The sequence below is a fragment of the Crocodylus siamensis genome, chromosome 5 (genome assembly GCF_052110815.1).
Source record: "Crocodylus siamensis isolate JL-2025a chromosome 5, ASM5211081v1, whole genome shotgun sequence".
Lineage (NCBI taxonomy): Eukaryota > Metazoa > Chordata > Crocodylia > Crocodylidae > Crocodylus > Crocodylus siamensis.
In genome coordinates this window covers 192,122,010-192,139,015 of record NC_143399.1, presented here as the reverse complement: position 1 = coordinate 192,139,015, position 17,006 = coordinate 192,122,010, and the positions used below count along the sequence as shown (strand labels likewise).

General features: G+C 43.8%; 1 protein-coding gene across 7 annotated transcripts in view; it reads left to right on the top strand.

Annotated features, from left to right (window-relative positions):
• RBM33 (RNA binding motif protein 33) overlaps positions 1-17,006 on the top strand; it is a 169,032-nt gene that overhangs the window by 90,587 nt on the left and 61,439 nt on the right. For all 7 annotated transcript variants that reach the window (XR_016442375.1, XM_090047647.1, XM_090047643.1 and 4 more), the window contains exons 11-14: positions 7,888-8,047; positions 8,889-9,214; positions 10,249-10,509; positions 11,782-12,066. Coding sequence is in view for 6 of the 7 variants with exons in the window: in XM_090047647.1 (XP_089903773.1) it covers positions 7,888-8,047; positions 8,889-9,214; positions 10,249-10,509; positions 11,782-12,066 (1,032 nt within the window). In the remaining variant the exon portion in view is untranslated. The remainder of the gene's footprint in view (positions 1-7,887; positions 8,048-8,888; positions 9,215-10,248; positions 10,510-11,781; positions 12,067-17,006) is intronic.

Below are 17,006 nucleotides of genomic sequence, written 5' to 3'. Positions count from 1 at the left end.
GCCAATCTGTTTTTGAAATCAAGACCAGGAATAATAGAAATATGGTCATGTTTTAAAATACCCCTTTTTTTAATGAGCTGTAGAGAAGATTTGAACTTGCTAGGCAAGGAGACTTACTAGAAGTTGTTGAGGGAAAACTTGTGGAAATTCACTGAGCAATGGTAGGGAGCAGATTGGAGTGGAGATTAAGACGGAGATTGCGTTGGAGTTTGAAGGAGCATAGCTGTGGGGAGGTGTTTAGAGGCTGTGGGTAAAGGGAAGAGATGAAGTGTGGGAACTGAGACTGACAGACAATGCTGGGGATCAGGTTTGAAAAAAACAGGCAAAAGAGTTTGTCTCCTGGAGACCCACTCTTCCTCTGACCCCCCCCCCCCCCCCAATGAAACTAGGGTTCTGCATTACCAAATATATGTGGAACTTCCTACCAGAAAGTCTCATCTCCCTTGAGTTGATGCACCTACGGGATGATGGCATACTGCTGTCTGTTACTTAGTCCAAGTAGCAGAGATCTGTGCAGTGGATCTAATGGTTTTAACCCTGCCAATGAGTTGCGTTGCTATCAATATAATGTCATCTGTTGTAATGTTTGTCTTTTCAGCTGGTGTTTTAAAAAATATGTAGAAAATAAATTTAATATGCATGCTTGCACCTGTAAGATTATTGAATTAACTTTACTTCATGGCAGAGTTAATGTTAGCCTGTACAGCCTTCACTGAGCTCCTTTACATAAATTCATTATAGTAATCTTCTAATTGTATGAGTGCATACTCCTTTTCTTCCCATAGTACCAGATGGTCCAGGTCTGGGAATGAGTCGGGGGTCCTGGTTCATTTGTCACCACCTGGAAGGTGCGTAGGAAATGAGGCAGAGGATTCCAGGGAAGAAGATAGTGTCTCACGGTTCAGCCAGTGCACCTGCAGTGAAATAGGCTGCTTTGCCTGCCTGTGCCACTGTTCCAATGTAATGCTGGATAAGCCACACATTGTTGGGGCGACATATTGAGCAACAAGGAGAAAGTACTGAATTCAGTACCCTGTGTAAAACAAGTGGCTTGTGCAGCAAGGCTTTTAATTATATCAGTATATACTGTCTGAGTGCATAGGTTTGCAGCTTCCTCAACTGGCTTGTTGAACTGTGTGCTTGCAGTACTGCAATACAAAGAGCTATGACTTGAGCAGTGGGATCTAATTACATTAGGTAAAAGCAATGGAAGTCTCTTTTCCCAGAGGAGTAGGGAGGCTGCTGGGTACTGTACTGGATCTGTTGGCTGATCAGGTGGTTCAGCATGGCCTTTTCCTTTTTCCTTTCTTGGGTGTGTGTTCTGTCCTTCAGTGCAGTGATACCATGTGTCTAGTCATTATGGGAGAGAGATTGGCTTTCTTCCCTCTCTTTATGGCAGCTTGTAGGTGTTCTCATGGTAGCAATGGTTCCAACTTGGGCCTGGCTCTTTAGACTGTTTATGATGTTCAGTTGTTACTTTGACAGATTAACTTTTTTTTTTTCCACATCAGCAGGAAAGAAGGGCAGTGACAACTTAACTATATAATTTAGTCAAATACAATCAATTTCATGGGGCAAAAATATTGCCTTTGTTTAAAAGATTCCTCTTCTTTTGCTGCATTTAAAAGGTGAACTTAAAACTATGGAAGTATTTGAACTTCTCAATGCTACAAGGCTGTTTTATAATGTAAACGGTTAGGTAACCAAGTATACAAGTCACTGTCAACTTCTGTAAATATTATGGATGTTGTGAAGGCTGTCATGGTTGAGCTTACAATAGTTCATTCTACTAAATGAAGTGGACAAATGAAGAGACTGTATGGCTTTGGACACTGGTAAAGGAGAGAGAAAATCTTTCACTCTCTGGGGTGGTTGAATCAAATCAGTGCAGGATAGGAGTGATGGACTAGTTTTGTCTGACAACACTTGTCCAAAACATTTGTCCAAAATGTCTTGGAAAATTTCTGAGGTTTGGAGCCAGGCTTGCAGGGAGACAGCTGCATGCTGCCTGCCTTGTGACTTGGCTCTGCAGGGAGCAGAGCTCCATGCCAGGGGTCTCCTCGCTGCCACTGCCTGCCCCATGCTGCCCAGCGACATGGGGCTGCATGGGGTGGGCAATGGTGGCGAGGAGACCCCAGTGCAGATCTCTGCTCCCTGTAGAGTCAGGTCATGCAGCAGGGCAGTGTTGGTCACTGCTGCGCAACCTGGCTCTGCAGGGAGAAGAGATCCGGGGCAGCGGTGGGGAGGAGATCCCAGGGCAGATGTCTGCTCCCTGCATAGCCAGGTTGCATGGCAGGGCAGTGCTGGTCCCTGCTGGGCGGCCTGGCTATGCAGGGAGCAGAGATCCGGGGCAGCGTGGGGTGGGGAGTGGTGGCAAGGAGCCCCCGGCTTGGCTCTTTGATCTCTGCAGAGCTGAGTCATGTGGTAGGGACCAGCAGGCTTGCTCACTGCTCTGCACTGCTTCCCTGCCATGCAACTTGGCTCCAAAGTGGGGGGTGTTCTCCTCGCCTGCAGTGAGGGCAGCAGTCCTCCCCCAGATGAGCCATCTATGGCCCGGTCCTGCTCCCCACTGGGGCCCTGCAGGCCCCACCTGGCTACGTAGGTCTGTGCTGAGCTTCTCTTGCAGCCTGTTCAAAACAGATTCAGAGGATATTCAGACGAAACGAAACAGGACGGTGATCTGAAATGCCAAAACGAATCACTGTCCTCCAAAACAGCCGAATCTGAAACTGAAGTGAAACGCAGCTGTTTCACACAGCCCTACCAGTATTGCTGGTCTCATGCAGAGAGAGTGGCTACAGCTTAAGGGCTGATGCATACTCCTGAGCAGCAGCAGCTCCTCCTCTCCATTTAAAGTATACATTTGTTCATGCCATCAGTGCAGGGGCGCCAGAGATTGATCAAGGAAACTTGGCCACACTTTTTTTCTCCCATGGATTTGTGGTCCTTGCAGATTCCAGCTGAGGAAAATTGGTCAGATAGTGCAGAAAAGATTTGTTTCTGTGCCAGGTTTCTTGGGCAGATAAATGGAAGGCTTTGCTGCTCGTGGTGGTTCGTTATTGTTTTGCATAAAGTAAATTCACCTTCTCTTTAAAAAATAATCTGAAAAACCTTTTTGCATTTGGCATTTGTCAAGTTCCCTCTACATGAAACCATTGTAGTAGTTCCAGTGCCAGGGTTGTGGGCCTGCTTATATTATGGATCTGTTTGCATGCTGTAGTGAAGCCTCTGTATAGAGATGCCTTGGAAGAGAGAGTAGTATGAGGTCAGTGCAGTGCTTTGCCTCAATTAATTAGGTCTGGTGGGGCACCGTTCTGATTGGGCTACACTTGATTTTTGGACCCAAAGTTGGTGTCTGTGTTGTATTATGTAGACAATGCTGGCTTGTTCATAGCTAGCAAAGGTATCTGTTGTGGTTCCTTGTGCTATATAAGCACACCCTCCCCTGCTTTTTTCCGCCCCCTCCCCATATGTGCACATGCACACGCTACATTCTGTATTTACTCAACTGTTAGATGACCTCACACCCCATATTAGATTCTAATTATGGGAAAATTATGAACTTGTTATAATTTTCCAGGTATAGAATCTAAGAATTGGGAAGTTTTCCTGGATTCCAGCATTCCCCCTCTTCCCTGCCCCCACCCCCCAGCAGGGGAAGCAGGAGCGGGGGTGGGGAGGGCAAGTCAGGTGGCTCCCTTGCCTTCTGCCTTCCCACTTCCCCCAATAGCCTTCTTGCCACCTGAATCTCCCTACAGCTTCTGCTTCTTCACCCCCTACCCACTCCATCTTGCCCCAGTCTCCATCTCCTCTCCCCCCTTCCCCTATTCTCCCCCTCCCCCCACTGTCAGAAACCTCTCAGACTGCTATTTCCCAGACCATAGTACCTGGAAGGTCAGCCCTTGCTTCATTGCAGCAATGTTGGTGCTGCTGATTGGCCAGGCAGAGGAAGGAGTTTCCTGTGCTCCATGCCCAGAAGAGACCTGAGTGGGAGCCAAGTTGCACTTGACAGTAAGGGGAGAGTTGGGGGAGGCAGAGGGCAGAAGCTGCAGCGTGGGGCACCTGTTCCCCCCTCTACTTCTTCATATTTGCAGATGGGCTTTTTCCCCCATGCTCATTGGGAAGAAAACTCTTGCCTTATACTGAAGTAAATATGATGCATGGCTGCACACACACATGCCTGGATGGAGGGATGGATGGATTCTAGGGGTGTACCGATAGAGATTTTTGGGGCTGATACTGATTGCCAATTTTTAAGGAGGTATATCAGCCAATACCCATCCAATTTTCTATATGCAGCTCTTCAACTTGAAGAGCTGCTTCCAGTTGGTAAGTCTTGGTAAGTCTGGTGTGGTAGAAGGGAAGGAGTACGGGGGGGCAGATCAAGGCCCCTGGCATGAGGGAGGGAATGCAGCAGGGGCAGGCACTGACCAGCCAGGGTAGGGAGGGGCATGGGACAGAGCCGCAAGTGGCTTCTCCAGGAGGCAGGGGAGGTGTGTAGCTCCTGGATCTGCACGGGCTGGGGCTGGAGCCAGGGTGAGTACAGTGTAGGTGCGGCTTGTTGTGGGGCACAGGAAGGGAGGGGGGTGGCTCCTGCTGCTGTGCATGGATCATCTGGTGCTTGTCTGGTGGCTCCTGTCACTAGTCTGGGAGGGCACAGAGCAGGGTGGCATATTCCCCTGGATCTGCCAGCTAGGAAGAGCCCGGTCCCAACCTGCCTTGCCCTTTCCAGATCCAGGGCACATGCCCCCTCAGATGAGTGGCAGGAGCTGGCAGACCAGCACTGGATGAGTTGCGCATAGCAGCGGGAACTGCCTTACACTCCCCCCCACCTCTCCCAATGGGCCGTGCCTGTCCCAGCCTTGGTTGGGCAGCCCCACACCCTGCCTCACTACGGGGACTTTGATCTGCCACCCCCATGTCCTTTTTACCTCCCCCCCCCTTTCCCTTCCACCACAACAGACTTATCAGCTGTATGAAGCATTCCACGCTGCCACCTCTGCTCCTCACTGCCTATGTGCTGCGCTGCAGCTGCACGTACGCACGCAAGGGTATTTATCAGACAATTATCGGCTGCATTGGGCCCATTTCTGATGCAGAAAATTTTCTTTATATCTGTGCTGATCCGATATTGGACCATTTGTATCGGTGCACCTCTAATAGTTTTGTGATAGGGTGGCGTCCTGTTCTTGAATTCGCAGGCTGTTTCCTTAGAATTACTGAGTATGGTTAAGTCACCGTACCACTAAATTGCATGACGGGATGTTATCAGTGGCAGCTAATGATGCTGAAATCTGTCATAGTTTCTACGGTCGGAAGGGACCTGAGTAGATCATCTAATCCGACCCCCTGCCATGGCAGGAAAGAGTACTGGGGTCATCTTACCCCCACTTCCTCCAACGCCATTCAGCATGCCAGACCTTAGTTTGTTCCACAGCTACTCAAGGTAGCTTGTTCCAGTGCGACCTAGTCAGAAACTTCTTTGTAATCTCCAGTCTAAATTTCCTCTGCTGCAGTTTCAGGTCATTGCTCCTAGTTCTGACCCCTGCAACCACAGAGAAAAATTTAGCTCCATCCTCTTAATTGAAGATTTATCAAATCTCCCTACGGTTTTCCCTTCCCTGGACAAAATTCTAGTTCTTTCAACCTTTCCTCAGAAGTCATGTTTCCCAGGTTCCTAATTGCTTTTTGTTACTTCTCCCTGGACTCTTTCAGTCTGTTTGCATCCTTCTTGAAGTGAGGGGCCCAAAACTGAACACAGTACTCCAGGTAAGGCCTCACCAGTATTGACTAGAACAGAAGAATCACTTCCCTTGATTTGCAAGAGGCACTCCTGTCAATACAATCCAGTATGCTGTAGTGTAGTGTTTTTTCCAGCAGCGAGCATACTGATGACTCATAGTCTGATTGTGGATCACTGTAATTTCCAGGATTTTGCGATACCACAGCCTAGCCAATCATTCCCCAGTCTGTATTTGTGCTGTCCCACGTATAGGGCTTGCTTGTCCCTTTTTGAGTTTCACTGGATTGAGTTTTAGCTAATTTTTTCAGTTTGTTCAGGTCACCTAGCCCTATCCCTGAGAGTGTATACAACATCTTCATTAACGATGTGGACATTGGAGTCAGGAGTGGACTGGCCAAGTTCGCTGATGACACCAAACTTTGGGGCAAAGCATCCACGCCAGAAGATAGGCGGGTGATCCAGGCTGTCCTGGACAAGCTCAGCATATGGGCAGACGAGAACCTGATGGTGTTTAACACTGATAAATGCAAGGTTCTCCACCTTGGGAGGAAAAACCTGCAGCATCCTTATAGGCTCGGCAGTGCTACGTTGGATAGCACCACAGAAGAAAGAGACTTGGGGGTCATCATTGACCACAAGATGAACATGAGCCTGCAATGCGATGCTGCGGCTAGTAAAGCGACCAAAATGCTGGTGTGCATCCATAGATGCTTCTCGAGCAAATCCCGGGACGTCATTCTCCCCTTGTACTCGGCCTTGGTGAGGCCGCAGCTGGAGTACTGCATCCAGTTTTGGGCTCCACAATTCAAAAAGGATGTGGAGAAGCTTGAGAGAGTCCAGAGGAGAGCCACGCGCATGATCAGAGGTCAGGAAAACAGATCTTACGATGACAGGCTGAGAGCCATGGGACTCTTTAGCCTGGAAAAGCGCAGGCTCAGGGGTGATCTGATGGCCACCTATAAGTTTATCAAGGGTGAACACCAGGATCTGGGGGAACGTCTGTTCACCAGAGCGCCCCAAGGGATGACGAGGTCGAACGGTCACAAAGTCCTGCAAGACCGTTTCAGGCTGGACATAAGGAAGAATTTCTTTACTGTCCGAGCCCCCAAGGTCTGGAACAGTCTGCCAGCGGAGGTGGTTCAAGCACCCACATTGAACACCTTCAAGAGTAAATTGGATGCTTATCTTGCTGGGATCCTATGACCCCAGCTGACTTTCTGCCCTTTGGGCAGGGGGCTGGACTCGATGATCTCCCAAGGTCCCTTCCAGCCCTAATGTCTATGAAATCTATGAAACTCCACCGCAATTGGTGTGATCTCCAAATTTGCTGAGCATGCACTTGATCCCATCCCCAAATCATCAGTGATGTATTGATTGATGGGAGACTTGGCCTCAAGTTTTAAGTTGATGCTGGGCAATTTTAAAAATGTATGGTCTTCTGTGTAAGCAAACAAGGACTGCGGTAGAATGAATTACTGATCTAAATCTGAGTATTTTCTTTACACTGCTGTTTCACAGTGAGAAATATGTTCACCTATAACATTTAAGGGTTTCATTTAAAACTTTTTAAAAAATCAAGTAAGGAAACATTTTTTCTTTCATATTCCTTGTATAATGCTTCAGATGCTTAAGTATTTAAGTCTTACGTGAATTGACAGATATATGTTGGTCCCTTTTCATTTATTGAAAGATGATTTCTTTAATTTTCTGGATGCTACAAATTGATTTTTTTTTTTTCTTTTTGCCTTTTAAAGTAAAGCTGCTTCATTTCTGTAGCTTAGGTTGTACTACATAGATGGCAAAGAATAGCATGGTTTAAGAAGATAAATGTCAAGAACGTTTTTTAAAGTAGACATTCAGAGTTTTGGATTAATGGAAAAGAAGGTCAATAATTGCATGGATTTCAATGAGCTTGAAAAGAAATGGTATTCCTTTGGTGGTACAGTGATTATTAAAACGTTGTGAATTTATTTCAGGGTACTGTACTGAGTTTTTAGTTACTCTTCCATAGTTGGGCTTTCAACTTGTGCAGATTGATAAATTGATTTTTTTAATCTCCTGTAATTAAGGAAAAAATTATAATGCATTATGGATTAATATCTCAAAGGTGGACTTATTTAGTTTTTTTTTTTGTTAATAAACAGGGCCCTCCAGATTTTCAGCAGCATGCTCCTGGACCTGTTCCCACCAGCTTCACCCAAGCACCACGACTTCCTCTTCAGGACCAATGGAGAGGCCCACCTCCACCTCCACCACCGCCCCCTCCACCTCCTCCTCAAGAAAGAGAGCCTTTCTTTATAGGAGGTAGAAAATTTGTTATTCAGCGTACAGGATAATACTTTTTATGCTTTTAAGTAGTATCTCCACAGATTCATTCACACATGTGAAGATGAAAAGGTGCCACTTATTTTAGTCCAGCAAGCCTCGTAGCATAGGCCAAACAGTTTTGGTCACCTGAAGGGTTTTTTGGTCTTTAACTAAGACCAACCCATATTTTTCCATCTCTAGCTACTACATGTCTACAATAAAGCTAGCAAGCTGCAGACAGTTTTATTTCCTACCGCTGAGATATTAAATATTTGTATCAACTGTCTATTCAGCTTTGGTTTCCTCCATTAACAGTTTTATCTTGGAATAGTTAATCCCTTTGCAAATTTAACTTTGTGCGTATTCTAAACAATCTTTCAGTTAAGTGACGCTGCATACCAAACAAATGGTTCTGAGAAAATAAAAGTTTAATGTGGCTTGATTTTTTTTTTTTTAAACATTTTTTGGAGTATGTATAGTACTGAAATAGTATTGAAGTTTTCTAGCTTTTCTGCTTCCCTGGCCTTAATTCCTTTAATCTTTAGGTGCTTCTGCAATAGAAATAAAATGATGAAATGACCAATTCCAGTTGGCTGCTAATTGCTTGTTTCTTGCGGAGGGTGTCTGTGCCTTCCTTGGTCTAAACAGGAAGACTGTGTATATGTGGTCTTAGAGTTGCTGTTCTTTCAATGTTGTAAAGTTTCCTCCCCCTAACGCAAGATTTTCAAGTTATTCATCTGAAGTTGAAATGGGGTGAAAATGTCGGTTTTAAAAACAAAAAAAATTCATGTGGGTTTCTGAAGAGGCGACCACTTAATTATATATTTCATTTTGACAGAGCCAAGATTTCCAAGCCATCATTTGTTTGAGCAGCGGAGTCCCCCACCACCGCCACCTCCCTCGCTTCTCAATAGTACACATCCTGTTCCTACCCAAAATCCTCTGCCTTTCAGTCAGCCTGGACCAGGATTTAATCAGCAAGGGCAGCAACCAGTATTTCCCAGAGAGAGGCCAATAAGACCAAACCTACAGCCTCAAGTGGGAATTCTTCACTTCAACCAGCCAGGTTCAGCAAACCCACGGCCTTTCATTCCTCCCAGGCAACAGTTCTTACAAGGCCCAGGACAGCCATTTCTAGCAACGCATGCGCAACCCAATATGCAGGTATGATCTTAGTGAAAAGGGCCTTTTAAAATCTTTGAAATATTTCCACTTGGTTAACTGTATTGGGATCTTTGCCTAAGTTTCTAGTAATCTAACTAAATGTGAAGGTTTGTCTGTTACAAATTTGAAAGATTTAAATGTAGTGCCTATTACCATTTTATGTTTGACATGGTGATGAAAATCTCCCTCTGTGTCCAATACTAATTTAATTATGAAGGATAACAGCAAACCTGCACCAGCATACTGTTGCTGAAGTGAAGTTATTAAAATTACTGTGATTTCTGCTTAACTGTTTATAGCTAATGAGATTAGAAAAGTTTTTCATGTCACAGTTTGTTCAACATCACATGGTTCCTTAAATTGATTTACTTCAGTAGAAATATGAAAGCATTGTATTATTTTAAATTATGTCCATGTACAGAGAGAAGATAAGTTTGTAGGTAGAAAATATAGACTATGGTGGGTTACTTCTCTTTACACAGGAAAGGCTACAGTGCCCTCTGCTGACAAAAGTATCTTTTATTTTATGGGACTACCAGTTGGAGAAAAGTGTGGCCTCTTAAAATTAGTTTTCTTTTACTTTTAATTTGTTTCTTAATGTTCATATGTGAAGAATTTTAATAGTGTTATGCAGAGGCCCTTGAATATTACAAATTTTCCTGTGATGTCTGCACTAGGAGCTTACTCTGAAGAATTAATATGGTATTCTGGTAATTCTGAACAGCAGATAGGAAGGTTTGTTTAACAGTGTCCATAGGAGATTTCATGTGGGATTTTTTTTTCACTTCAGGTGTTTACCACACACAAGCTATCAAGTTCCTACACCACTGCTGTCAGTCTACATTTACGCCTGACTTGGTGGTTCTTATAGTTTTGTTTTTTTGTAGATCCTTTTCCATCATCTGAGAGGCTGGTGTGTGAGGATAGCAAATCTGCTTGGGTGTCTGAAAGTTTGGGTGCTGTTTTTCAGGAAGTTTAATTATTTGGTATTGCAAAACAAATGTATCTTTTTCTGTTTTTTTTTAAACATAAAGGGTCCCTTGCACCCTCCATTACAGCCTCAGCCGCAGCACCATCACCAGCAGCAACCCCATCACCAGCAGCAACAGCAGCAGCATCAACACCAACAGCACCAGCACCAGCAACATCAACATCAACATCATCACCACCTTCCACCACAGCCTTTGATACCCATGAACCAGCCACAGTACAGACCTCATATACAGACTTCACAGCAGCAGCCAAATAACAGAATGCAGTGTCAACAGAGACAGGGTCCAATGAAGCCAAGACATGTAAGTACTAGGGAAAGCAACAGGTACTTCTGTGTTCGGAGGGAATGACTGAGCTCATGCTTTAAAACCTTATGAGTACAAGATTTTGTTCCCGTGTTTTCTCTTCTTTCATGGTCCTCTTGATTCACATGTGCTGTCTTTTCCTGGCCACTGACTTACTTTTCTATTCTTGATCATTCCATAGCCTTCCTACATAACTTCCTTGCCACCTTTTGTCCCCTTGCTGCTTACAGTCTTCCCCATGCTTCTTGTTTCATCCTTGTTTCACATCATCTCTTGCTCCTCACATAAGCCAAGGACTGGCAATCAGGAATGCTGGGGAACAGGAACTGCAGGGCCAGGCAACACAGGTGGCCACCTATAGTGGCAAATTGAAGGAGGTGGCAAAAATGGTGTGTACGTATCTCACACGTGCTCATTGGCTGCCTTAGGAGTCTGCATATGTGCAAAAGTGAGCAGGGCAGTGTTGGCACTGTTGAGCTGCTGCTCTGGACCTCTCTGGTGTCTGCACTTGCCAGGTCCCAGGTTATCAGGGAGGAAGTAAAAATGTTGTTTGCATAGAAAGGCAGATATCCTTGCACTACTCCTTAGTTGCATTAAGGCAGCTGTATGGCCAAATTTAAAACTGTACTGGTTGCCTTATGGTTGGAGTGAGGAAGCTAAGCAAATTAGCACTTAGGGTATCTGTGCTTCTGGGTCTCTTGATTAACACTACTGACTAAGCTTCTTGGAGCAGCATGCAGCTGTCATGGAGTTCACTTTTAACTCTTAATTGCTCTGGCACAGACATGCTCTGCCCTTATCTTTTGCCCTTCTCCCATATTTCTTTACTTGCTTGGACTGTTGAAGGTGGGGTGGAAGAAGCAGTATTTTAGCAGCAGTACCCCAGTTAATTAAGTCACAGCTCAGAGCAGCTTGTTTGATTTAAGGGAAGAATTCTTTGAGGGGTTTTTTCCCTTTTGAAAATGGCTTCTGTGTGAGTGTGTGTACATGTGCATGTCAGATATTACATTTTGATGTTTAAAGAAACACAAAATTGTCATAGAAATTTAGTGTTTCAATTAGGGGACACTCCGTTACTTGAAAAAAAAAAGTTAAAAATACAGTTGTCCATTGAAGAGTTACTGTGTTTAAGGCTTGAACTCACTCAATATTTAAGTGGGAGACTAAGGCAAGTTTAGTCCTGCTTGAAGTAGAACTCTCAGAACAGTTCTAATTCGCAAATAGTTACCAACATCTCCATAAAGTTTTTTTTTTTATTCTAACTGGCAGAACACACCATCACAAAATGTTGTCAAGCGTTCAAATCAGCAACTACAAGCGACTGCAGCAAGAAATAGCAACTTGCGTGAATTACCAATAGCACCATCCCACGTTCTTGAAGCTAGCAACAACCAGCGAGCCCCTACACCTGCTGTTCAAGTAAAGCCCATTACCAGCATGACACCTACAAAGTCTGTAGTAGGTGTTGGAAACTCCCAGGGAAGGACTGAAATGAAAGCTCAAGTAGTCACACCAGTTGTTCAAATTAAACCAGAAGTAAAATCTGAACCAGAGGTAAGGAGTATTTCCCATTAAGGTTAAATGGTTATTTAGCATATACATTTATATTTCTTAATGTAACCAGTTGCTATGTAGATGCAGACAAGAAATATCTGCAAAAATGGCTGTTAGGCAACTGCAAAGGCAGTGGCATTGCTGAAAGGTACGTGATCGGAAAATCTAATTGCCTTTTAAAATAACACACATACTTTTCCAGTGTGATTTGCGAAGTATGAACTCACCTGGTCCAAGACCACTGTGACGCTCCTTATTGCATCAGAGTTCTCTTGCCAGATTTTAGACTTCTTCATTGTAATGCTGCGAGAGAGCAATCTGCTTCCTCAGCAGAGAGAGATTCATCTTTTGAAGCCAGCTGAGTGAGTCAATTTTGGGAGGTGAGAAGACCTGCTACTAAAGTAACAAGGGTAAAGGACAGGAACCCCCTGGACTAGTAGCCTTTGATAGTCTTTGATACTCTTTAATCTCTAAAGTGATTAAAACAGGAACAGCTATTGAGTGATGAAAGGAAGAGAAGTAAGGCTGATGCTAACTTAGAATTACTTGAGAGATGATATGGGAAGGGTGGCTACAGAGCTGATGGTGGAAGCAAGTCTGAGGAAACTATAGCAAGTAGTATAGACCCAGAGGAGGCTGAAGACAGCCTTCCCCAATGCCCCCTTGACAGCTGGCTGGAAGGGGGTGGGGCTCACAGCCATGGCACTTCTCTCTTTGCCTCGGGTCCTGCTGCTCCATTCTTTCTCTATCATAGTAAGAAGCATCTGGACCCAGCTGGACCCAGCCAGCTCCCTGCTGTTCAGACAGATTTCCCTTGATTATACTACCAGATATTTTAAGTCTTTTTTTTTTTTTTCCTCAGCAGTACTCATGCCTTGTTAATACTTTAATCTTGCAGCAGCTCCCAGATTGGTTTCCTGCTGCTTAGCATATCCTCCCAAGCCAGGGAGCCTCTGTCTCCCTCTGTTTTATCTTTTGTCCCCTACTCCCTTCTCTACATGAAAGGAATGGGTGAGTGGCTTGAAGAGTGAACTTCACTGTGAAAGAGGCCCAAGTGATTTTTCAAACACAAGTTCCTTCACACGTGAACTCAAAAAGCCCACCTAAACTTGTTTTATCTGGAATAATCCATGAAAGCTTCCTTGTACATGGAGAAAAGGGACTTAAAGCAAAGTCCTTCCATAGCAGTGGAGTTTCCTATGGAAGGCTGTGACCCTTCAGTTCAAAGATGGACAAGGCCTTCCACTTAAAGGATGTTAGATTTAGTTACATTGCATCTCTAGCCTTGTACACTCCAACCTCATGGATAAGATGAGCCGGACCTCAAATGTCTCTTCCATGTGGTGTCTCTGTGCTCCATTCTGTTATATCCTGTTAAGAGCAAAGGAGTTGCCAAGGCAGAAACCAACCTCTAATTCAAAGACCCACCCTCTGCTTGATCGTCTGTAGACATCGTCTCAACAGCAGGTTTTATGCCACTGTTGAGAACTTGACAGAACCTTTTAGAGACTCTTCCCCACTTCTCTTACTTACCAACCAGCAACAGATACTGCATATGATTCCAGGCCCTGCCTCCCTCCCCTCTGCTCCTGCTCTTCCCCAGCTATTTTTAAGGGACCCCTTGGTGGTATTGTGGCAGGGGAAATCTTTCTCATGTTTTAGGATCATAGGAAAGTGGGGCTGAAAGGGACCTCGCAAGACCATCTAGTCCAGCTCCCTCAACAAGGCAGGATCATCTCAGGCAAGTGTCCATCTAATCTGCATCTGAAAATGTCCAGGGATGGAGACTACAACTTCTCTAGGTAGCCCGTTCCAATGCTTGACCACCTGCATAATCAGAAAGCTCTTTCTAATCTCCACTCTAAATTTCCTCTGCTGCAGTTTGAAGCCATTGCTCCTAGTCCTATCCCCCACAGCCACAGAAAATAGTCTTTCTCTGTCTTCTTTCAGGTATTTCAAGATTGTTATCAAATCCCCCCTTAATCTTCATTTCTCTTAATTCTGTCTGCCTCTCATCACAAGTCATGCTTCCCAGGCTTAATTTTTTTTTCACTGTCTGCTGGAGTCTTTCCAATCTGTCCATATCTTTCTTGAAGGGTTGACACAGTAGTCCAAGTGAGGCCTCACCAGTGCACAAAAGAACAGAAGAATCACTTCCCTTGATTTGCAAAGGAACTTTTGTCTCAGATCTTTTCATTTAATGGTGTGTTTAGAGTTCATGGTGAGCACCGGATTTAATTCCTGGTTGGTTTTTTTTTGTTTTGTGTTTTCATTCCAAAGAGAGAATTTGCAGCCCAGTATGGATCCTTGATATCTCTATATCATATACAGGTCCTACCTCCTATTTTTAGTGGGAGCATCTTATGGCTAATACACTGCCTAGCACAGACCTCAGCAGTAATAACAGCTCACTTAAGGAGATAAAATCCAGATGAGACCCAGGTAGGCTGGGATGGTTTAGTCAGGGGCTGTCCTTAGTCAGGAATGACATACAAGCTTTTGTAAGCAACAACTTGCTTCATCAGATGCTTTGAAAGGGCCTTGGGTATTGCTTACAAAAACTTGTGCATCTCTGAATTAGTCTATAAGATGCGACTGCACTGCCTTCTGTCTGACTTCACACTAACACAGCTAGCTACCTCTCTCTGATCCTGGATAATAAAACACAGATTGCCAAACTCCTCCGTTCCATGTCAACCTGGTTTGAAACCAGCATATCTGCTTAACAGAAATTGTATGGAAGTTTATTTCATTAAACCAGTGGAAACTAATGTGTGAAAGAATGGCTTTATCTCTGTCTGGAGATGCTGAGGCCACACTTAATTGATGCATTTGTATGGATGACCTTGCAGTGGAGCCTAGGCACCATCAAAAATATAAATATTCTAGAATTTGGAGCCATTGGCCTGGCTTGCAGAACATTTCTGTTTTTGCTGTAGATATCCATTGTCAGGGTGGTGCCAGATAACACCACAGCTCTACGTAGTATCAGCAGGTCTAAAGTAGCCAGTTTATTCTACTCTGTAAAGAAGCCATTTGGTTCTAGTATCCTTGCTTGTACTGGACAAATTAGGCAGTTCTGGTATTTGGGGGTGGGAAAATTCTCAGTGTAGCCCTGATCATCTTACCTGCTCTGCCTGTATCTGAAAACAAAGGGCATATGCTCTTGGGACCTAGCATTATTGCATTATCTGATAGCCTGCTACTGACTGGTAGACATCCCTGGAAGCATTTTAGCTGAAGCTCAGAATATTTTGCTGTACAGCAGGAAATCCTCAATTAGCCTGACTTTAAGTGGAAGAGGTTTCTTATTTAGACATTTCAGTACCAATTATCTCCTTAGACAACACCCATTTTTAGAAATTTGGGCTTATTTACTAGCCCTGAAAAAATTCTGACTTGGTTAGTTCTGTAAGGATCCATGTAGGAGCACTATCTGCCAATCACTCTCCTGATTACCTTTGTACTTTCTTGTTCTTTCCTTGCTTGTATTCCTTGAAGCCCTTGTTTCAGGAGCTCCTTCTCTCTTGGACCAAAATATAATATTAGCAAGGTTGATAGGTTCCTGCTTGAGCCCTTAGCAATTTGTTATTGTGACTTCTTGTCAGTGAAAAACCATTCTTTTGAACTGATGGATAAAAGAGATTCAAGGTCTCATCACTGGTGGTACCCTGTATACAGTGTTTTATAAGGTCTTGGTTAGGATTTGACCTCATTTGTAACTCCTGCCCAAAGTGGTTTCAGAGTTCTGCTGGGCCACTTTGTTAATCTCTTAATTGCAAGACAACCCTTCCAAAACTATTGTTAAGGTAGGACTCATTTTTATAGTTTAGAAAAAAAAAAAATCTAGTTGCCAAGAATGTAGTTCATGGGGCAGTCGCTCGGATTAGTTACCTAAGAGTAACCCTAATTTGAGAGATGGTGTCCAGATGGAATCCATGACTGCTTCTCTGTCCTGTGATTACAGAGCCCTATGGTTCTGCAACATTGGTAAAGGAATAAAGGCAGCTGGGCCTGCTTCACCCTTTATTCCCTTAGAACTGGGGGTTGTTAAAACATCTTGGATGCAGGCATTGGCATGACAGGCACTTTTGGCCAAAAGGATTATATTACCTTGCACACAAGGGTAATATATCCAAGAATAGAAGCAGTGTGTACAGTGCATCTCAATGAACTACAGTTATTGTAAGGTAAGTAACCATTCTTCAGTTGATAGATAGAAGTTTGAATGCCTTAATATCCTGTTATGGAACCCTGTGCTAAAATATGAAGTGGTGGTGTTGTTTTATGAAAGCCTGTTCTTTATATATTTGTTCAATATACATAGTAAGTATAAACTGAAGTTAAATTGGTCTGTTCATTGAAATAGGAAATACATTATATAGCATGTTGCTTCTAGTCTGAGTGCTTACAAAATCTTAAGGCATTAAAATGAAATCTTATTGTATCAGGTATAATTTGTAATAAAATATGCATAACATGATGAAGCAGCTGTTCAAAAGAGAGCAGATTTCTTTTCCATAGAGGTGAGGATCTGTGTTTCCCTGACTGTTGTCTATTTCACATAGCCTCTTATAAAGACACATTCTGCCAAAGTAGCAGAACCTTTAGAAAGGTTATTTGATGGTGTATAATACTTTCAGAAAGGCCCAGGGCTGGAATATTAAAGGCATTCTCTATATACCATTAATATTCCAACACTGCATTTGGCAACATTTTGATTCTGAAGAGAGTGCATGAGTTCAAGGTCAGAGAGATTGACTTGTGCTGTTCATTATAACCAATTATTGTGTGACAAATGAGTTTGAGATCAGGCTGAAAATTCTGTAAGAAAAATCAATAGTTCTAATCAGGGCCTTTCAGGTCATTTACCACCCTACCTTTTGTTACTTTGTCAGAAAAGAGCAAGATAAAACCTGTGTGACAGTGGGTTGCCTCCG